This window comes from Vicia villosa, linkage group LG4, assembly GCF_029867415.1.
Source record: "Vicia villosa cultivar HV-30 ecotype Madison, WI linkage group LG4, Vvil1.0, whole genome shotgun sequence".
NCBI classification, from domain to species: domain Eukaryota; kingdom Viridiplantae; phylum Streptophyta; class Magnoliopsida; order Fabales; family Fabaceae; genus Vicia; species Vicia villosa.
Window position 1 is genome coordinate 190,352,704 of NC_081183.1, and position 24,107 is coordinate 190,376,810.

Below are 24,107 nucleotides of genomic sequence, written 5' to 3' on the forward strand. Positions count from 1 at the left end.
TATATAATTAATGTTGGGAATGATTAAGAAGTTATTGAGAATGACCAGTTAATCTAGATCGTCCATTGACCTACATGCATGTGACCTAATTCGTTGATTCCATGTTACACTAATATGGTTATATGCTAATGATGACTACTAGGTCTAAGAGGCTATTTATAACTTATAAATATTAAGTTACTTATCTTCCATCTTAATTGCTTGCTCATTCATTAACGATTTACTTAGTTATGAATATGACAATGAAGTCTCATCACAGAAATTTCCTTATCCTTTTTCTCTATATTTTTTTATTTTTTAGTTAGGAAATGGTGTTCCTTAAGATTATGATATGAATGAAAATTTAACTGAACCTGAAACTTATGAGGAGAGGTGTAGAATGTGGAATTGGTGTCTAATGAGTTTGAAGCAAGCCAATGGAGTCAATTGAAAAATTCTAGAGATAAGAATGTTTGGAAGTTATGATTGTAAGCATTCACTATTGTAAGCGCTCGCTCTTTGAGTCTTATAATCTGTTTCAACTACTAATCAAAATCCAGCTCATCTAAACCTTATAAAAATTAAAAATAAAACATGATGTAATGCATTATATAGAAAGTCAAGATATGCAAAGCAAAAGTCACATCATAATTTAAATTCTAACGTAGAGAGCTTTGTACCCACAAACAAAGAAGTGGGAGCTTAGTGGCTACACGCGTGAATATAAAAGGAAAATTGTGTTCCATACAACTTTTATATAAGTGTGGATCTCTCTGGAAAAAGGATTAAAACAAAGATACCTCGCATGTGTATAGTATAAATACTACTAGTATAAGTTAATGGACTTGTGGATTTCAATGATTATGTCTAAAATCCCCTCAAATAATTATCATCCTTAATAATTACGAAAGACTATGCACATGTAGAAGAACTAAATCAAAGGCTTATGTGATGATATGTATTAATAAAACAATAAAATGAGTTAGATAGATATGATCTCAAAAGGCACAACAATTAGAAGGTATATTTGACTAAGAAAATGGAAATCAACTACTAAATTATTTTACTCCAAAGCAATTACAAAGCTCCACTACATATATATACAAGTTAAACACAAAATGAATTTTTTTGATCAATACTTTATGGATTAAATTAGAATGATATAGTTGAGCGGAACTTGTACGCAAAGATAGCACCTTCTTTTGTCAACATTCGTGTGCCAAACCCACCATTATTTGGTTGCACTTGCGGTACTAAGAATAAATAACTCGAACAATCTCAAGAATTAGAATCATATGGCAAGATTCTTTAAGTGCTTGCAATAATAGTCTTGACCTTTTTATTTTTCTTTTTAATGTTTCGTCTTTTAAATAAGAATTACTTTTGGTTATTGTTCTATTTGAATTCATGGGATGAATCACTTAAACATAGAGATAATACCCAAATTCTAATTCAATTGACAAGTATCAATGTTGTTAGGTTGTACATTATCATTAGGATTTGAACTTGAAACAAGTTTTGTGTTTAAGTATCACCACTTTAATTATATAAAAAAAAATCAATGTGATTTTTGTTTCACCCTTGTTGCATTATATTGTGATTTTTTATTTTTCTTTTAGCTAAGTTTCTTTGGATACAAAGAGAATTTATAAAAGATACTGTGATGTCTAAGTTTGGCGGTGTGTTAGCGGGTACTAAGTTTGGGACTCTTACCTTTCATGCAAGTTCTATTGTTATTAAGTTTATCTCTATGACTGTTAATGTATAAGTGCGGGCTTATTAGCGTAGCTAATTCCTAAATGGATGACGGAACCTATCCGATCCAAATATGCTCTGCGTAGCATGCAAACACTTCACTACTTTTGGATACTTAATTATTAGGTCTGTCAGCAAAGATGACTTAGCAAGTTGCATTATGTGAGCACTGAGCATGTATATCTAAGGTGGGCACCTCAAACAATGGTTCTGTGCTTTAATGTTGGACATGTTACGCACTCTGAAGTGTGGACTTTTCCAAATGGATGATACGTGACATTTTTTGGATTAGACTACTTAGACTCATATCACTACTTGAGCTTCTAGACTCTTAACAATTTTAATATGCAATTGGTCTAAAACTCATTAAATTATGAAAAAAATGAACTTTTTTCTTTCCAAAATGAAAATATTCCATAAAATATGAATAAGCGACGTGGAAGTATTGATATCGTAATTGTGCTTCTTATATTTTCAGCTCTATAGGCGATGAAGGTCTAATAGACTTGATGGGGTGCAACATCACAATCTTGCACGTGTTCGTGATGTGTGTCATGATATGTGTGCGTCTTTTTACTTTGGCTGATGTTATGATGATCTTTTCAACTTTGAGAGGACCATATGTGTTCTTTGTTGAGTATGACCCATACAGTAAAAATATAGCGATTGCAACATCAATGATATATCTGGTTGTGACTGCAAGGAAAAGAATATATTAGAGGGAGGTAGAGGAAAGGAGTCCCTCCCTTTGCGTTTGGCCCAAACGTGTCTTAGGCCTGAATGCTTATTGTGTATAGGTGACTGGGGTGGTAGCTCTGTAGGACAGTTCAACGATATTATTTTAAACTGAGTTGTATTAGTATTATTTATAAATATTTTTTTGTAATATTCTAACCCTAATTCATCAAATAAATACAAAGGAACTATAGTCATTCTATAGTCACAAAGGTAGGCGTCACTGACCGTATTGTGTTAACAAATATTAGTCGTGTTCATTATCTTTTACTTTTATTTCTCTTTAATCTTTTATATTGGTCGTTGTTCTAACAATTGGTATCAGATGGCGATTTACCTTTATACGAAATTCGAGGTGACAAGGTTCAATGAGATGAGTGATTTTAAATTATGACAAATGAGGGTTAAGGAATTATTGGTTCCACAAAATTTATAAAAGGTGTTTTGTGTGACAAAATCGACTGACGTGAAGGATAATGATTTGGAATGGATGATGGATAAGGCTATAAGATTGATTCTATTATTTGTTGTAGATGAGGTAATGTATTATGTATCATATCCTAGACCTTACAATGCCGAAGGAGATTTAGAACAAATATAAGTGTTGATATAACACGTATAAGAAAAATTTACTATCTCGACTATCTATTTTAAATAGTGTGTTGAGATTCGCTGTCTTACACAAACATATATATATATATATATATATATATATATATATATATATATATATATATATATATATATATATATATATATATATATATATATAAAAGTTATCTTCCTTGTTACTATCAAAACTTTTGATTTTAAGCTAATTCACCATCTCTATCGACAAAACTAAAATTTCGTCAATAACACATTTCACCTAAAATTCCATCTCATAAAAATAAAAATAGACGACAATGTTAGTGCCGTGGGAATTTTGTTTTTTAGTCATTCTAAACTTTCCATTTGGTCAAGAATAATAGAAGATAGCTAAAGTCCACAAAGCATTAACTATTTTTAAAGAGAAGGCAAACAAGTCAAGGTTTAAAAAAGGAAAAAAGAAATAGAGTTACGAGTCAGCAAAACAATTAAATATGGATTAAAGTTGGTCCACACCACATATAATACTTTGGATGGAATACCTAGATTGTCTCTCTTTATCGTTGGGGGTCACAATGAATATGCCAATTTGGGTAAGGGCCCCAATTTCAAAACTTATCTACTTTCATTTTAGATGAGCCTCGTTTGCATGCTCTTATCTTTGATTTAGATTATATATGGTGGAAAATTATTGGCTTTATGTTGAATTTTGGGGTCCTTGACAGCTTATACTTTTTTTGTTAATAAAAACATCATACAATCTATTTCATTGTCATCATAGCACACTAATTCTATGATAATATAAATTTAATTTAATTAAACATGTGTTGAATTTTAAGTGGGATTTCTTTGAATACACATTGAACAAAAATCTAAAGATTTAGATCAACTAGCATATACTCATCTTATTAGACTTTATACCATGTCTCATGTTCGAAGCTGAAACCATACAATTGTGGACATGTGTTTCTTACTATTTCATTTATAGATAAAAAAAATCTAATTACTAGAATATCTTTTGATGCATAAATTTGGAGGGTCTATAAACTCGTTTGTTAAGGGACTTCAAAGAAATATTGGGTCTGACACTCTTATTTTTTTTGGGATGATACTTGGGTGGAGGCTATTCCCCTTAGAGAGAAATTCGAGAGAATCTATCATGTCGATCAATATTAGGATATGCGAGTCAACGAGATAGATGTGTTGGAGGGTGTTTCGATTAGGTGGGGTTTTTAGTGGAGAAATTTTTTCTTTGAATGTGAGTTAGACCTTGTGGATTTTTTCTTTCAGGTTCATCGACAAGTTATTCTTTCGCAAGAGAGTATTTGTTGGTGATGGGAGATTACTAAATATGGGTTATACTCGATAACTTCAACCTGTAGCTCCCTTATCAAGACAAAACTTGGGTCTTTTCTTCCTCTATAAAAGGTGGAATAGGTTCGGTCTCCTATTTAAGGTAATTGAGTTTCGTCCAAGGTCATTTTCTTTTGGAAACTCCTTCTTAACAAGTTTCCTTCTATATAGAACTTTGTTTGGTTTAGGGTCATTTTGGATCAGGATAGGTGTGCTTGTTGTTTTTGTGGGGCTTTAGTAGAGTCGAAATTCCATTTTTTTATCACTTGTGATTTGTTTTAACTTTTTGGCGTAAGAGTTTTAGGTGGCTAAGCTAGTCTGGTCTTTTATTGTCTCAAAGAATATTGTGTATTTTTTTTTTATGTTTGTATCATTTAGATATGTCTCCTAAGATTACAGGTGATATGATTATAGTTTTTCACGCAGTGGCTTGGTCTATTTGATAGTCTCAGAGCAGTTTGATTTTCTCAACTACATCAGTTAATGAGAAGCACTTAGAGGATATGAACATTGTTCTGGTCTTTAAATGGTACCTCGTAAAGTCCTTGAACTACTCTTGTACGTTCTCCGGTTGACAGAAGATTCCTATCACGTGTTTGAGCCAATAGCAGTTTAGAGTGTATATGACCTTGATTATATTGAAATTTATTATCATATTTCTTTTTGGGGGATTTTGTTCTGGGAGCTTTTGATCCTTATTGTTGGGCTCTAACTGCCCTTTCCTTTTGGTTAGGGGTTAACCTTGTTTTTCTCCTCTGCCTATTTGTGTAACTTCTGGTTGTTTTTCTCCTCATATTCTTTTTCAGTTGTTTTGGTTTTACGAATTCTAATTAATTAATGACGATTTACACCTTAGCTATGAGCGAGTTTATGTAATATTATTGAGCCCGGTGTTAGAATCCAAAATGTGGATATTTGTTGATAAACTTTTCTGGTATTTTGATAACTTTTCTCATTACTTTTCTATTTAATTTCGGTTCGTAATCGTGTAAATAAATAAAATCGAGTTTAGTAGTAAATATAGTATTTATAAGCTTTTCTTATGTTTTTTGTAGGTTCTATGCATTTTGGGAAGTAATAGGAGGTAAGGATGCATTTTGGAGCAAGTTTGGAGGCTCAATGAAGAAGTCTTGTTCAGCAAGGGCCGCTTAGCGGCCACTAAGCACGCTTTCCAGGGGCGAAAGGAAAATTTGTGATCAGCAAGTCCCGCTTAGCGGCCTCCAGCGTGGAAGCAGATATTTTTGGTGCTCAGCTTAGCGGCAGTCTGGGCGCTAAGCGGCGGTACTTTTTCAAGTGGCTACTTTTAGGCACTTAGAGATATTTTGGGACATCCTTATCTTGTTCTTTTGATTCTTACCAACCATACACTCTAGGGCAAGAGAAGAGGAAAGAAAAACTCATAAATATTCAAGATTTCTCAAGCATTTTTCTTCATCATCTTTGAATTTCTATGCTAGGAGATCTTATGTTGATGTTTGTTGTCGAAGCTATGGATAGCTAAACTCTTCATGTGTCAAGATTAGAGGTAGTTAGCTTGTAGAGTATGTATTTAGCTTGATCTTTTGTATATGAACCTTATTGGTGATTAATATATGGTGAATATCTTTGTATTCATGTTTATATGTTGTTTTGATACACTATTGAGAGATATGTTTCAAATCTTGACCAAAAGGGTATTCATCTATCAATAATCAAACTCTAGAGATAGATTTGTGAGTTGATAATCACTTGTATCAAACTTCAAAGGTTATTATGTCAACTGTCGGCATGAGAGATCATCTGACGGTTAATATAATAACAATCACGATAATGCTTTAGAGATAAACAGTATCGAGAGGATACGTGATTATATTAATCATTGATATGTTCATATACATGATCAGCAGAGTATATACAAAAGCAAGCTAACAAAAATTAATCTTGACACAGTTTTACCAAACCGTTTTTAAATCCTAAATTATTGTCTTTAATTTCTTTTCATGCGATTTATCTTTCATGACACTAAAAACATCCAGAATCTTAACTCAAAATACACTAAGCTGTAGAACGGCGATAATATCGCATCAATCCCTGAGGAGACGATACTAGAAATACTTATCCTATACTTTCTAACACTCGGGGCTATGAAGTTGCCTAGGATCTCTTTGAAATGGCATGTTATATTTTAAGAATTTTACAATTCACGCTTAATATATCTTTTAAGTAATTTTAAGAATTCTGCATAAGTCTCATCTTAGAGCAATCATTAATACTTTTGTTCTATTATCAAATTAAGGTCAAATTTTGTTCTATTATCAAATATTTATATAGCATTGCTTATAATTACTTTCATGTTCATATATATATATATATATATATATATATATATATATATATATATATATATATATATATATTATGAAATTACCATTGCCATGAGTGAGTAAAATCACTTAGGCTTAAGGTCATGAGGATCTTTTAAAAGTAAGGCCTCTTGTAGAATAAAAGCTTTGAAAAGTCTTTGTTTTAACAATAGTTAATCATATTGAATCTTTTTGGGAAATGCTAACCAGTGTCCTTAGAGCACTATTTAAGTGATTAAAGTGATAAGTTTTTATTAAAATGTGTGTATTTAATGCATTGAAAATGTATTAGAAATTAAAATGTTAACTTTTATAAAGAATATTTTTCTTATTTAGTATGCTTAAAGAGTGTCCTGAGGGCACTTGTTAGCAAGACCCATCTTTTTTTTATGCATAAAATGAATACCTAACGAAAGTAAAGGTAGTTTCAGATATCAAGTGACAAACTGAAAAGTGAAGGTTGATGTTCGAACCTTAAAAGTAGATGGATAGGCAAACACAAAGAGTAGCTTAGGCATATTCGAGAAAGCACAATCTAATTGCGAATAGTCAAACTTAAAAATTCTTATCGATGAAGCAAGCTGTGAAAATATGAGGCGTCAGAGACTTAGGATACAATTGTATGCTTTAAAAGAAGATATAGTCTAAATCGTTCTATTATTTTATTGAAAATTCGAATGTGTTATAATAGAGGAAACTAAAAGCTTTGATTTTACTTGGTTTGTCTGAAAAGATGGGATATATGATCCCAAGCTTAGTCCTTTAAACTATTTATAAACAAAGATCAACCAACAAACCATCGTCTTGGATAATTACTGAAATTAGCAAGAACGTTACTCACACATAAGTCCTTAGCAGAATGATACTTTTCTATATTACTCTGACAGAAGTCTGCACTTGCGTATGCTATCAAATTTTTGGTGCCATTGTCGCGGACCCTTTGATATATCAAATCTTTCTAGTTTCACCAATTAGACTAAGACACCATTTATTTTGTTTTGTTTTTTTATGAATTTTTTTATTGTTATCGGTTGAATACGAAAAACCAGAAGTCTTAGAAACCTCGTTGAACCAATAAACGAAATCGAACGTTATTTCCACGAAAGACATTAACAACAACAACAATAAACGATGATATATCTCACTCAATCGCACCCTCAAAGACTACATACCTCCCTATAATGAGGAGCTTCACTCAAGTATTCTGCGTCCAATCAGGGAAGCAAATAATTTCGAGTTAAAGCCCTCCTTACATTTATCTATTTTTGTTGAATTTTGTGACAACATAAAAATGAATAACGTAGACCTGGAAGCGATTTGGCTGAGACTTTTTCAATTTTCCCTAAGGGACAGAGTCATAACATGACTACAATCTTTTCCCTCCAATTCTAATATGATATGGAATGAACTAAATATCCAATTTCTAAGTTGTTATTTTTCTTTGAGCTAAACTATTTAGCTTAGAAACTAAATTACAAGTTTTAAGCAGAGCGATGAAGAATTTCTATACGAAGCTTGAGAACACTTTAAAGAGATGCTTAGGCTTTGCCCTCCCTATAGACTTGAAAAATGGTTGATAGTCCATACGTTCTATGGGAATGACTATTGATGCTATTGTAGGTGGGGCATAAATGAATAATGACATTGAAGACACCTTTGTACTCATAGAGGACATGGCGCGAAACCAATATCAATAGGGAAGAAAATGTGTCCCAACTAAAAAAGCATCACAAAGGGAAGGTTTATATGAGGTAAATGCTTTAGACTATATAAGTCGGTCACCAACGACAAATTAGATCATTGTTTGGACTTATAACATGTTTATCCGTGTTAAGCAGCACTTGAATCTGCCAAAAATTTGATTTTCGTTAAGATGAAGATTGTTAAGTATAACTTATATGTAGTGACAAAGTGACATCAATATCATAAACTTTAATATTTCTTTACCAATAAAACAAAATTACATTTCCTTTGTAGACGGAAGAGACCAAAGTAAAATTAGTCAAACTTTATTATAAATTGTTGAGTTCTATTGTTTGCAATTTTTTATCATTTGAAAATGGTAGTTATTTGAAAAGAAAGCATCATGCATGCATTTTAATTTTCATAATAAACTAGCAATGAAGATTAGTGAATTATACTTCTCTTTGCATTCACCTAGTGGCTTCAAGTAAAAGCATATATAGCTAGACAATAGTGAGGGAGAGAATTAAAGAGAGATTGTGAAAGCATCTTTGTCAGAGAAAGACAATGAAATTTTCCTAATAGACAAAAAAAAAGTGCACGCTTTGTCGATTCCATATTCCCTCTGTTTTTCTCCTGTTCTAGTGTGTGAATTCTGTACTCTATAGAAACAAGAAACAAATGGACCATGGTACAATACAAAGAGTACTATATTTGAAGGAGAGAGAGAGGTTCAGTTCAATGTTCCAATGAATCAGATTCCATTTTCACTGTGTATGTATATCTTTCTATTTCTAATCCAACAGCAATGCATGAAAAGATTCTATCTAGGTCACGTCTAGTCGTCTACACCAAATGATAGCAATTGTTGCATTGACAATTGGATTAGGATCACATAGTGATAGTGCTAGCTAGCAAATGTACTCAGATTTTTTCAGTGCTTTGAATTTGGATGCATGTACAACCATATAAGTACAATTAATCATCTAATGTCATTCTTTAGTGATCATCATCAACGTCACGTTTGTTTTTGTACTAGTGCTTTAACAGTCACACTACATAGTGTATGGTTTTGTATGAATCTGCTCATTTGAGGAGATAGTTTAATTGATAAGGAGTTGATTCATACATCGAGAGATTCATACTAAAATGAGGGTTATCTTTGAGTCTTGAGGCTTACCCGGACTCTCTGAGTCATGAAGTCCATCTCATCTAAATTTTTTTTTTTTAATTTTTTTTATCATAATTTATATTTATAATTTTTTTTTTTTTAAGAATGTTCAAATATCATTACTCATCTATCTTATAAGAACTTGTGTTGCATTTTGATTAAAAAAAAAATTTTGATACAATCATTTTGTCTTTATACTTTAGTAATAAGAAACATGGAAAATACTACACCACTAAGTTAAGAGAACAACTTCTAATGGTGTCTTCAAACAAAATCGAATTAAGGAGAAGAATGACTATAAAATTTTCCAACCAAAGGAACCATTATGACCTTTACTTGTTAAAGAAATTGCATATCTATTCCATTTCCGATAAACATATACTAGATTTATCCTTCCAAAAATAAGCCAAATTGTTTAAAAGACTATTAGATGTTTTGGTTTTGTAATGGTACAACACTTGACACTTTTATTTTGATTGATTAATAAGCCAAAGCCTCGTTGGGCCATCCCTCCCAAATTAAATTAAAATAGGTAATATGAGGTGAATTCCAAACTACGGACAAAGGTAATGTAGTGTGGTGGTCGACGCGACAACTCAAAGTTTTTAATGGATGGTGTATCGATAAATACTTTGACACTTGAGTTAATAGAAAATTGAGATGAATTATAAATAAACATAATATCGTGGATCTTATTTTTCGAGGAAAGAAACTTGCTATATAGAAATACCGTCAAAGTAAAATGATATGGAAGATCATTGAGAACGTTAGCATATGTGTGAATTTCTTTGTGATGGAGAGATCAATCGATGATTGAGAACAAGCGACCATTGCGACCTTCTTAAATTCTCGATGGGTCTATTTTTTTTAGGAATGAATTTCTAATTTATATGAACTTTAGGGATGTGCCAAAATTATGAGGCTCAAATTCGTAATCAAATTTAAATATATTTTTAATATCTGAATATAATTAAATGGTTATCAACTCGTTCATTTATAAATGATTGATTATCCATTCATGTTTTTTTAAATCTAATTATACTTCTGTTGTTATCGTCAAAAATGAATCTGGTTGTATTTCTATCTTAAATTTCATAGACTGCATATAATATTGTAGTTCATGGTCATTCATCAACTTCATCTTACTCCCATTTTTCATCTCCATAGCTAGAAAAACATTCATCGCTCACACGTTTTCAAGTAGACCCATTTTCCTAATCACAGCTCATCTTCTTTTCTTAATCAAAGTTTATCTTATGTAATTTTCTTTGATCACAACTTCATGGGTTACCTCAAATTTTTCTAATTTAACTCGCGACGAACCCTTATCACTTATTCCAATACAGGGAAGTCCCTCTACTGTAAGAGAATTTACTAACATGTTATTTACCACTTCATCATTTGCTTTGATCTGTGTTGTTGTTGGTTTCTTCTAGTTTGATTCAGTGTTGTTTGCAACTTAAACAAATTGAAATGAATTTTATGATATTTGTTTATTGGAAAGTGTAATCTTTCTACTTGGGTTCTCTTGGTCACGGGGTGTGTGACTGTTTTATCACTGCGGTGATTGGAAGTGAGATGGCGATTTCTCAAGTCTAGATGTCGACTTCTAGGCAGAAGTAGCGCTGGGTAGTGATTAGGCGAGAAATTGTAAATGGGGGGTTTAGCTTTGAACTAATATTGCTAATAGTGGACTCCTTCCTGGCTTGGTATCCCCCATATTAAATGTTGTTTGCGCTGAACTGGGTTAACAATTCATTGTGTTATTTATTATTATGTCATTTACTTGCAGTTTTGATAAGCGTGTTGTAAATCAACGGATGTTATAACATTTATCTTGATGTAACACCCTAATTTACCCCGCGTAATTATATAAGGAATTAATAGTAAAATAAAACACGATTTCAAGAACATTAGGATGCCACCGTCATAATTACACGAAAGCTCGTGAAATAGATACGCAACACATAACACAAATACTCATGTCTGAAAATTCTTTTCTTTTAATCGCAGCGGAAAACAATGAATCATTCATAAACGTTCAACATCATTCTTAAAACATAATTGACGATATCTTCTTCAAACCAAATTACAACGTAAATGTTAATAGAAAATTCAGCAATGGGGTTATATAAAGTTTACTCCCAAAACAATAAAACAAACGCGAAATCCCAAGTGTTACATATTAGAGCGGCACCTACCCAAATACGCAAAGCAAGGCAATTCCTCGGCAATGCACCACTTTGAGCTACTTCGGATTATCTGCATGTTACCAATATAAAGGTAACATTCAAACAGAAGGGGTGAAATATCTTACAATATTAAAGGAATGCATGATAAATAATATAGGAGATATAGATCATACATACTTTCACCTCTTCATACCATACTAACATCATTCTTCATTCAATCACACATCGTTAATCATTACCCATATCAAAAACATAAGAATGCAATGCAACCGACTCCCTAATATGCATGTGGTACCCAGGGCTTCAGCCCACACCACTTTGCCAATTCAGGGCATAATCGAGCCAAGCTCATGTCACTTTGCCAAATCAAGGGCACATCATCGTCATAATCAATGCAACTGTGCAACATCTATATGTGACACTTAATAATGCAACACAGTTAATCATTCACGTCACTTTGCCAATTTAGGTCACGTCATCGTCATAATAGACCACAACAGCATCACACTGAACAATAAGGCATAAGCCTACACAGTTATTCCTATCATTTCAGGTCAGCAACAACAATCACACCATATCAAAATTATTCTACAAATTATGGAATTATCGTTCCAACAACATCTTCATCAATTATCACCAAATTCACCTAGGGGTGGCAAACGGATGCTTGGGAAATACTTAGGACAACTTATGATGCTTAACATTTGTATTGTCGAGAAGGATGCTTGGGAAATACTTAGGACAACTTATGAAGGAACATCCAAAGTTAAGATGTATAGACTTCAACTTCTCACATCCAAGTTTGAGAACCTAAAGATGATTGATGATGAATGCATTCAGAACTTTCATATGAATATTCTTGAAATTACAAATGCATCCAGAGCCTTGGGAGAAAAGATGCCTGGAGAAAAACTTGTAAAAAAATTTCTCAGATCTCTTCCTAAAAGATTTGACATGAAGGTAACTTCCATTGAAGAAACTCAAGACATAAACAACATGAGAGTTGATGAACTCATTGGGTCACTTTAGACATTTGAAATGATAATTAGTGAAAGGAATGAGAAGGACAAAGATAGAAGGTCTAGAATCTCTGGCACGATTAATGAAAGCCAATATAACATAAACACTGATTAAGGATTGGCCAGAACCATTGAAAGACAAGGAAAGGAGATCAATCAGCTTCTAAACAAAGTAAAAGGCATATGTGGCATGGGAAGACAATGAGATAAGTTCAATAGCAAGAAGGACAAAAGCCCGAAGAAAGCATATGTGACATGGGAAGACAATGACATAAGTTCATCTTCAGATGAAGAACAAGGAAACTTGGCATTAATGGCTCCACACCATTCCAATGATTAAAAAAATGAGGCTTGTGATTATGAAATTAATGATATACGTCCGTACAATGAATTACAAAATTTCATTTATGAATTACATGAGAAATGTTTGAATATTTTTAGAAAGTGTTCAAAGCAAAAGAAACTAATTTTATCTTTTGAAAGCAAGGCTAATGACACTAATGTGGAATTAGAGAAGTTCAAAAATTCTACATGTAATAAATGTCAAGAGCATGAATTTAAATTTGTTAAACTAAACCAAGTTATAAAGAAATATGGAAAAATGTAAAATTGGTTTAGAAGATGTTCTAAGTAGACAAATATATTCAAATAACAAATATGAACTTGGCTTTTTTATTTTGAAAAACCAAATACAAATAAAACCATTTTTATTAAAGCTATCAGAAAATTCAATAATGTGGAACCAAAGAAAGTGTATGGTGTAATAGATCCTAAAAGATCTTATAATAGAAATAATTCTTATGTCTAAAAGGAATCATATTTTTAAGGCTACATTCTTGTATTGTAATACAAAAAGGTCATACTCCTAGTGCTTGCTACATAGGAAACTATGGCGTTTCTTATGGTGAGTATGTATATGTAAGGAAGGAAATTAACCCAAGAGGATCCAAAGAATATTAGGTACCTAGAAAGTACTATTAATTGTATTTGTAGGTACTTGAAGACCATATGTTAATGTTGTCAAATTAAGGCTGGTTTTTTAAGATACAAGACTATATAATATGGTTGAATTAAATTTTAATTTGATTGATGATTGGAAGAACATCAACATTGATATCATCATTGACATAAAATTATTGTGAAGAAGATAATTATTTTGTATATCTAATGTATTATTTCCCTTATATATTATGTTTCTTTGGATTTTACTCTTTTTCTTTTTGATAATGTCAAAAAGGGGAAGAAGAAAGATAATTGTTTTTGTTGTCTTTTAGAATACCAGAGACAAAGGCATAAATTGCAAAATAAATGGGGAGATATACAATACAGGGTGAACCCGAAATTCCAGAAATAATTAATTCCCGCCACTTTCCTCGATGAATTAGCTTTCAGCTTGAACACGAAAGATGTAGAAAACGTCGAAACAGTCCCGGCTACGCGGGAATCAAGCTCATACCACCTTTCACACGTGAATTACCATTTTTGCATTTTCACCATAAAAACAGATCTTTGCACCGAACTTTCTTAAAACCGAGAGAATTCTTTATTATTTTTCTTTGATTTTCGAACGACGAAATAAACGTCCTTCATAACTTATGGCACCGATAAAGAGGGCAAATTATGGGGTGCAACACACGCCTGTAAATGAGGCCCTAACGATCCTTGATTTATCCAGGTTTTGCTTTTTCCTGGTTGCTTCGGTGACATATTTCACGTAAATCTTGCCCTTATCAATGGTAAGGAAAACCTTTATAGTTACAATCGCTTTTTACATTGTAGTGAATATTCCTTTGCAGATAAGTCTGGTTTGGAAAATATCTAGAAGAATATTTAGAAACTCAATTTACCATCGACTTTGATATTTTAAAATGGTGGAGGGAAAATTCCAGTCATATTTCGATCCTTACAAAGATGTCAAAATACTTGTTTGCCATATTTAACTCTAATGTAACATGTGAGTCTATTTTTAGTCTTAGAATAAAAATATCTTCACTAAGTTGTTATTCAACCACGTTTGTACTCTTCAACTGTTTTTTGTAGAATCAACTGCCTTGGTCAAAAGGTCTATACTAGTTACCTTACCTCGAAAAAACATTAAGTCCATAATCCTTTTTCTAGGCTAGACTTTGACACCTTAATTCGCCATTTTCATGTCGAAATGTCGCTAGCATGCACATCGACCACACTCTTGAACATCACAAAAACTTTCGTCCAAAGTTTCCTCACTTTCTCCTTAGCTAAACTAAAATTTGAGGCTTGTCGATAAATCCTAGCCAACAAAGAAATATTCAATTCACTAATAAAACACAAGTATATAAAATTTTTCATATTCAATTCACTAATAAAACACAAGTATATTAAAATTTTTCATCATTCATGCATGAAGTTGCTCTAATACTTAAGAATCTTAAAACCCTCTGACAATCCTATACATCAAAGAGTTGTTATTCATTATACTTTTAACAAATACAATAAAAATAATAAATATTAAAATATATACACATGAATCGGTTTAGTTTTGATTCAATTCAAAAAAATCAATTAAATTTCACAACAAACCGAACAATTTTTACAAAATACATAAAAAAAAAAAAAAAAAGGACAAATACCACTCGAAAATAAAAATAAACGAAGTATGATAATTTAGTATGCTCTATCTGAAATTCTTTAAATAAATAAAAAACAAAAGGTAAAAACTTACAACAAGTCCGAACTAGCTCTAAATTAATCGCAATTATATTCAATTAATCACAAATCACGTGTGGGGTAAAATCAAGTTTGTTTGAAACAATTTTGCTATAAATACCATTCAAATAAAGGAATAAAACAAACAGAAGACGCAATTTTCCTTTGGTTCATATCCCAAATTCCCAAAAGCCAAACGCCAACAAAACACAACCCATACATCCAACATTCCAACTTCTTAATCAATCCCTTCAATCCACTCCCACACCCGCCCTATTGACCAGAAACAAATTCCCAAACTCTCTTTTGTCCTAAGCCATGGGCACTCCCATCCTCGACGCATTCAACGTCCGCGTCGAAGGCTCCGGCGACAAGTACCTCGTCTTCGCTCACGGCTTCGGCACCGACCAATCAGCATGGCAGCGAGTTCTCCCTTACTTCACCCGCAACTACAAAGTCATCCTCTACGACCTCGTTTGCGCCGGTAGCGTCAACCCCGATCATTTCGATTTCCGCCGTTACACTACTCTTGACGCATATGTTGATGACCTCCTTAACATCCTTGACTCCCTCCATGTCACTCGCTGCGCTTACGTCGGTCACTCCATCTCCGCTATGACCGGAATGTTAGCTTCCATTCGCCGCCCTGAACTCTTTTCCAAACTCATCCTTATTGGTGCCTCTCCAAGGTAACATTAGCCTTACTCGTTTAGTTAATTAGTTATAACTAATTTGTAATTTGATAGTCAGTTACTTATAACAAATTTATAAGTTGTAACTGAATCTTGTTAGTTAGTTATGAATACTTTGTTCTTGTTGCTTCGATTCGTTTTAATTTGTTATGAAGGCCTTGTTCTTCTTGCTTTGATTCGTTTTTATTTAATTTGTTGTTGTGAACGGTTTGTTCTTGTCGCTCCGATTCGTTTTAATTTGTTATTTTATGTGGAGGTAAGAATTCTATATTTGATTTTTTGTTTAGATTTTTGAATGATGGAGAAAATTATCATGGTGGATTTGAGCAAGGGGAAATTGAGCATGTGTTTTCTGCAATGGAAGCAAACTACGAAGCTTGGGTGAACGGTTTCGCGCCGCTGGCTGTTGGCGCGGATGTTCCTACGGCGGTGAGAGAATTTTCTAGAACACTTTTCAACATGAGACCTGACATATCACTTTTCGTTTCAAGAACGGTTTTCAATAGTGATCTAAGAGGGATTTTAGGGTTGGTTAACGTACCGTGTTGTATCATGCAAACGGCGAGGGACATGTCGGTGCCGGCGTCGGTAGCGACGTACATGAAGGAGCATATCGGCGGGAAGAGTACGGTGCAGTGGCTTGACACGGAGGGGCATCTTCCTCATTTGAGTGCTCCTTCTTACTTGGCTCATCAATTAGAGATAGCACTTTCGCAGTAGCGCGTGGGGTTTAAGGTTTTATTTTGCGCGTGGGTTTGGTTGTTAAATATGAGATGTTGACTAATGAGTACTTGTTTATTTAAGCTCTAGAAGACATGTACTACTAAAAGCTCTGAGTGGACACGTGTCGAGTAATGTGTGAGTTTTGGTTCATAGAATTTATGATATTTTTTGTTTAGGATAAGAATTTGCATGTGATGTCACGTGATGTGTGGCTATTTTTAGGTTCTTTCTCTTTTAATTTGCAATATGTAAAAGGAAATAAAGAAGAAAAATGAGAAAATGAAATGTTTTATTTCTTTTATATTTTATCGTTATCAATCATCATGGTTATTAGTGGTTGTAAAAGGTCTTGTCTCTACTAGCTTATTCTCTGTGTTTTAAAGTTTAGTATACTTGGTTCTTTTAACTTCATTCAATAGGAAAATTTGTCTTCGTTTTGTTTCTACAATTTTTACCTGCATAAGACATAATAGTTTCATTAGTATCGAATAATATATTTTTTTCCTATAGTTTCTTTAATAATATCATTTTACTCTCTTGCTACAACTACACGTACACAATTAATGATATGATTATTTAAAATTCTCAAGTATCTTTTCTACGACAACATAACTAACACTCTGGTAAAAGTTGTGAAATAGTTTTTGAAATAATCACCTATGGCAATTTTAGGGAAGGGTATTCTTAGAGTTGAAGGTAATAAACTTATCGCATAATGACAGAAATATTTTCACTAATCGTTAATTGAGTTAAGAAGAGGAGTGTTTAGAGTTTTAAATTTGTCAAGGAGTAAATATATTACTAAAATTATTAATAATTTGCCACTAAAAAATACGAAAATGGATCTTCTCCAATTGTTTGTGTTCAGCCATCTCTCATATTGGTGATCTAATGGACACAAAATTATGAAAAGCAAAAAGAATAAGTTAAATTAATTTTGAAATAAGAAAATATATAAATGAAGGGTTGAGATTAATGGCAAAATGGAAGTTGCAGGCAAACAGCAGCAGAGAATCCATATCCAAAAAATACAGAAATATTTTCACTTTCAAGAGCATGTGGTTCCTTATTTTTTATTTTTAATCCTTAGAATCATTTGATAACATGGTCATTCACATTGTATTTGTATTCCTCTTCTTACCGTTCTTAACGTTTTACCGTTCTTAACGTTTTGAGAAAATTTAAACCTCCATAATGGTTATATATAGAGTTTCTTTTAAGAATTTATATAGAGAAACACTCTTCATCTTATAAGTCGATTTTATAGGATTAATTAAGTTAGAATTTAATTTTAATATGGTACAAAGTCTATTGATCGATCATGGATCACTCACGGTTTATATATACACATCAAGCTTAATAATTTTGGCGTGAGAGGGTGTATTGAAAAAATCTCAAGGCTCATATTAGTTAGAGATAAAATATTCAAAGATTTTCTCTAAAACGTTTATTTAGAGGGACATTCTCCACCTTATTAGCCAATTTCATAGTAATGCGTTATATCAAACTTTAATTCTAATATATCCTTACAATTATTTGATATTTGAATTTGCAATTTTTAATATTTTCAATACTTTTCATAAGGATATGTTGTTATGACTGGATCATGCTCGAACATCCTTTCATGTAAATTTCATTAAGACTATTACTTATGAGTCATGGCTGAGTCGCCGATGCAGGGTTGGTATTTCGCCTTTAATTTAAGTTGGCAATGAGGTCGGGCGAGCTTGCTAGCTCCTTTATTATGGTGAGCTCTTGTGATTCTTGCTCGAGCTTTCTCTCCCCCTTTTGAGTACTTTCCAAGTTTAGTGAAAAGAGACTATATTTTTATCTCATTCTTTTTAATTCGACTTGCCTACTTCAACTTACCGACTCATTGTTTCTTTTATCATCTTGTGTTTTCCATTTTATTTTGTTTGGGAATGATATTTATTATGGAAGTTAATCTTCAGGAAAGGTATTTGGACTTGAAACTGACTTTGAGAGATGTGAGTTATAGATTCGTTGTTTGAGCATCTTGAAGAGGAGCGATGGTAGGGTAAATTGGAGGTTTGTGGAAACAGAATTACTGAGTGGCTATGATAGTTTATCTAGTGATAGTGAAGATGCATCTAGTGATATTGGTGTTGATTTAGTGTCTTCTTCCCCATGATTAGAGAGATTTTTCATGGCAGTTTCCACTTCAAGAAGCATCGCCTTCTACGAGGAGGCGGTATGTATTGGCTCGTTATATAATGATAATGAATGGACCAACATTTTTTGGGCAGGCTTGATTTTAGCCAACACGGGAAATGAGTTTGATATAGTGTTAGAACCCTGTGTGGATGGAAAAAAAGCTCACATATGACGACCAAGATGGGGGGTGAAGAATATTATAATTTTTATGCAGTGGTGATAATAAACATTAGAGTTGGTATAACCTTTACTATTTTTTCGGCCAAAGTTTTGAACACTATAAATGTCGCCCCCGCCCAACTTCATCCTAATAGGTGGATAGTTGTACTAGGATTTCAAATTCTTTGTGGAGACCTTAATATCACTTTTATTGTAGCTTTAATTTTTTTTCCTTCTATGAGACTAAAAAAGTCAAAATAGGGGGTTGGGCTTCTATAAGTTCCATTTATGAAAATATATGTTCATCTGAGTTCATAGTGTTACTAATTGTCTTGGGGTTATTTTTTACAACGAAAGTACCCATAAATTTTCCTTCTATTGGACAGGATAGCCCTTATCCATTACTTGTTATGATTTTGATAAGTTTAGCAGATGAAATCATAGGGGGTTGTCACGAGTTAGGTACTCATAACCCCTTATCCTTAAGGGACTACTCACACATGGTGAGGTAAATAACAACAGCAAAGAAGTTCAGAAACATTGCAAGATAATAAATAAGTTAAAGCAAGTAAAAATAATAACAACTTGAAATGAAAACGAAGGAAATATTGCAATACCAAAAGTGCAAAGAAATTACAAGAGAGTAGCAAGAATTTAAGCTAAGAACTAAACTAAATAACAATTGTAGTGAATGATGGTAGTAGAATGATGGATCTCCCTAAGTGACACCCTTAGGTGTCCCCCCTTTTTTGCTTGAAGCTCGAGTCCTATTTATACTAAAACTAATCATAGCTCCCTCATAAAAAACAATAATTATGTGATTTAAACATCATTACTCACTAACATGAAGTCTAGGGAGGTTATGGAAGTGAAAAAGTCACAAAATATGTCTAAAGATCAAAGAGTCTGTAAATGCCTGAGCACTAAAATCGGCCGTGTCAGGGGACATTGGTTGGTCGTGTCAGCCTCAGCTTCTTCATATCAACGCATGGTTGAGGGCTAACACGGACTGTGTCATAGGACACGATCAGTTCGTGTTAGTCTCAAGAAATTTGTATCGGAAGGGCCCTTTTTGTGTGATCTTTTATAATTTTCGTTCTAATTAGATCCTTTGATCTCTTATTACCTGAAAACACAAAAGGAAAACAAAAACGCATAAAAGGGAACTAAAATGATGCAAACACTCGTGAAAATAGAAATCGAACAAGTAAAAAATACAATGCATTTACCCATATCATCTTTCCTTAGGGACTTGCCTTTCTAGGTATCGCTAATAAGGGACAATGTTTTCTTCATTTAAATCACATTGTTCTTCCAGGCCTCGTGATTAAGGGATAGTGAACTAGTATGTCATAACTTAATCATATGGACCTTCCAAGTCTAATGCTTGAGGGAATGTGAACTAGAATAACCTTGTTTAGGGTCTAATATAGGCCAATCTATATCACACTCAGCCCAGAAGTATTAGAGTGAATCTATATCACACTCAGCCCAGAAGTATTAGAGTGTGAACTGAATTAACCATGTTTGGGATCAAAAAAGGGCAGCCCGTATCACACTCCGCCTAGGAGTATTACAATAGGGCATAGAGCAAGTAAGGGTGTGTAATGTGGCGAGTATGTGAGTTTGCTCACCTCGGCCCCTTACGCCTAGCGCATGGATCGCTTAACCTAAATCAACGTACTGACTCCAAAATCATGTACGGACGTGTCATGCCCTGTATCAAACAAAGTAACTAAAGCTACCACCATTTCAAGAAGGCAGCCGCTCCTCATATTAAGGGGGAGAACGGACTGATCTTCATTTCCCTACGATGTAGCTAAATAGATAGATGGTGAACAGAGAGATCAAATCTATAAATACTTTAACCGGATCATTAACTTTTTACATAATCACAATTCAAAAGCCCTCTTACACTTTTTAACACAAGCATGGTTCACAATATTGTTCTTATCACAATTCAATATTTAATTCAAAAAATTATAAAAATGCCATACATGTAAAGTTATAATTACTTTTCTATATTAATGCAGAATGGCCACAAGAAAAGAACATGAATAATTGGTCAATGACAAACACCACCTAATGCAAATCGGCACAATCTAATTAATTACTGATTGAAATTTTTTAAGCCCTTAAGCTGTGCATTTTATTTTATTTTATTGTGAATAGAAGTTATCAAAGACATTTAATCTCCTTTATTAGGTGGGTATCAAATACTTGTCGTGCTTGACTGCTTGAGAATCTGATTTTAGACAAATGATCTTTGAATAAATATTGGTTTTCCTAATTAAGCATTTTTATACAGAACTAATTAAGCATCTGTTTTTTCATTTTTGATAATTATTAATTTCATATCACTTTTAAACACCAAAATGAGCCAGGTTCATTTTTTATTATTTATATTCAAGTTGGGCTTCTTATTGATATATAATGTGATGTTGGGTTTGTCAAAGTAAAACCATGTGATATTTGGTTGGAATTTTTCTGGTCATTCATTTCAGAAAGTGCTAAAAGTGTTGCAGTCTTGTCTCTCCATTCAAATTAAAAAATAATTTAAGTACATGTTTAAAGTTTATGCTTCATAAAAAAAAAGTAAAAAAAAAAATTGTGTTTGTGTATTTATTAAAATACAGTTCATCATATTCATCTACCACAACCACACAATATAATTGTAAATGTGTTGGATTTAATCCTTCATTTGATAATTTGGAATAAATATATTCTATCCATGTTTTAAAACTCCAATAGATCACATTTATTTTGGTAAATAAAACTCAAAAAGTTATATTTATTTTTAATTAAATAACTTTAAAATATTTTTTTTACATTAAATGACAATTTTTATTTTTTATTATTTGGTTTCTACTTGATATTGTTTACATTTAGGATATATTTGAATTGGTGAATTTGATGAAACTAGATATATAGCCCGTGCGTTGCACGGGTTTAATTAAAATATATTTTTAAAATATTTTATAAAATTTAAAATATCAATTTAACTAAATATAAACATATATAAATAACTTTTTAAATGTGAAACTGTGTTTATATTTAATATTAATTTATTATAGAAAATAAATTTTTTATATCATTTATAAATATAAAAATTATATAAGATTTATAAATATAGTGGTTTATTGATAAACGTTAAATATTATAATGTTAAATATACTGAGTTAAAATTTTTTTGTTCAATTAGTAAAAGAGACATTTTTCAATTTTTTAAAATAAATAAAAATAATTGAAGATAGTTTTTATATTATTCAATAAATTTTAAATATCATATTTTATTTTAATAGTGCTATCACATTATATTTTATTCACTTATGATTGGATATTCTTATATTATTTATATTTATCTTTTGTTATATACGATTTGTAAATAACAACTCATTTATATTATAATAATTTTTTACTACTCACTCATCCCATAATACATAATTTGTTAAGTTTAAAAATATACTCATTCGGTTATTTTTTCAATAACAAGATAATTTTTTAAGTTTTAAATATACTCATTCGATTATTTTTTCAATAATAAGATAATTTTTTAAGTTTTAAATATACTCATTCGATTATAATATATTAGTTGAATGTCTTCTTTTTTTTTAAATAAGATAAATATTTCTTTTAAGTTTATTTTATTTACTATGAATTGATTTATATTCAATGAAAAAAAGTAAAAAAACTATCCAACTTATTGTATTTGTTAATAGATAGTATTATTTAGTGATATTGAAATATTATTTTTATGAGAAATTAATTTGTATTTATTAGAATTTTTATGCACACAATTAAAAATTTCAAGCAATAATTTAAATAATTTAAATGTCAAATCAAATGAGGGTGAGAAATAAATTTTATATTATACATTGAAATAGGAAAATTATTAATTTATTAAAATTAAAAAAATAAATAAACTTATAATGATGTAACCGTAAGTAATTGTATAAGATTCTGGATTGTAATATATTATTTTATTAGGATAAACAAATGAAATATTCATTCATATTAAAATTTTAGAGATAAACTTTAAATATATGTCAAATTTTTTTTAATTTTCATATTGAAGGGTGCACAAAAGTAAACAATGGTTTTAAATAAATTATATTTTTTTAAATAAAAAATTGATATTATCTTTTATATGGTGCAATATAATAATAAATTTGTTTACTTTAATTTGAGATTATATAATTTTATTATGAGAAATATTTTATTAGAGTCAATCTGTTTGACCAAATCCAAAACACATCCACTTATAAATAATCATAAATTTTCCTTAATTTTATATATGATATACAAAATACAAATAAATATTTTGTATATCATTGCTTTTGTGAAATATTTTATTAGAGTCTGTTTGACCAAATCCAAACACATCCAACATGATATACAAAATTTTATATCAATACTACAAAAGCAATGATATACAAAATTTGATTAACAACAACAAAAAACTATAAATGTGTCTTTCTAACAATGATTAATCTCATAAATCATATATCCTTACATATTCAGACAATTTTTCCAATTTAGAATCCTATCCTATAGTCAATTGTGACACAACCTCTTTTTTTTATTAAAAAATATGTGATTTCAACCACACAAAAAAATTAAATTTTAATGGTTTAAATTACTTGTAAGATGTAGTTAAAATGATGAGTGAAAAGAAAGAGAATAAAAAAATTCTTAAAATTTCATACCTTTTTTATTTTTTCGGTTAATTATAGCAAATAGAAAGTAAACCAAAATAATATAGTAGCTAAAACCTCCATTAAAGTTTGTAAATCCAAAAAATAATAAAATAATAATTGTTCAAATCACATATTTATAATATATGATATAATAAGATA

The 24,107-nt window shown here is 31.4% G+C and overlaps 1 protein-coding gene and 1 non-coding gene across 2 annotated transcripts; one reads left to right on the forward strand and one right to left on the reverse strand.

The window, feature by feature from the left end:
* Nucleotides 1-8,209: 8,209 nt before the first annotated feature.
* On the reverse strand, nucleotides 8,210-8,315 carry LOC131600859 (small nucleolar RNA R71). The gene has a single exon (XR_009283463.1). It is a non-coding gene; the product is annotated as a small nucleolar RNA R71 (small nucleolar RNA).
* Nucleotides 8,316-15,627: 7,312 nt separating this feature from the next.
* On the forward strand, nucleotides 15,628-17,218 carry LOC131596478 (strigolactone esterase RMS3). The gene is made up of 2 exons (XM_058869136.1): nucleotides 15,628-16,191; nucleotides 16,482-17,218. Exons 1-2 carry the CDS (start codon nucleotides 15,821-15,823, stop codon nucleotides 16,912-16,914), a joined length of 804 nt encoding a protein of 267 aa, XP_058725119.1. The 5' UTR covers nucleotides 15,628-15,820; the 3' UTR covers nucleotides 16,915-17,218.
* The last annotated feature ends 6,889 nt before the right edge of the window (nucleotides 17,219-24,107 follow it).

Excerpts from the sequence above, each read along its gene's own strand:
- LOC131596478 (XM_058869136.1), top strand. The coding sequence starts at position 15,821 with ATGGGCACTCCCATCCTCGACGCATTCAACGTCCGCGTCGAAGGCTCC. Across the intron at positions 16,192-16,481 it reads CTTATTGGTGCCTCTCCAAG|ATTTTTGAATGATGGAGAAA; the intron begins GTAACATTAGCC and ends TTTTTTGTTTAG.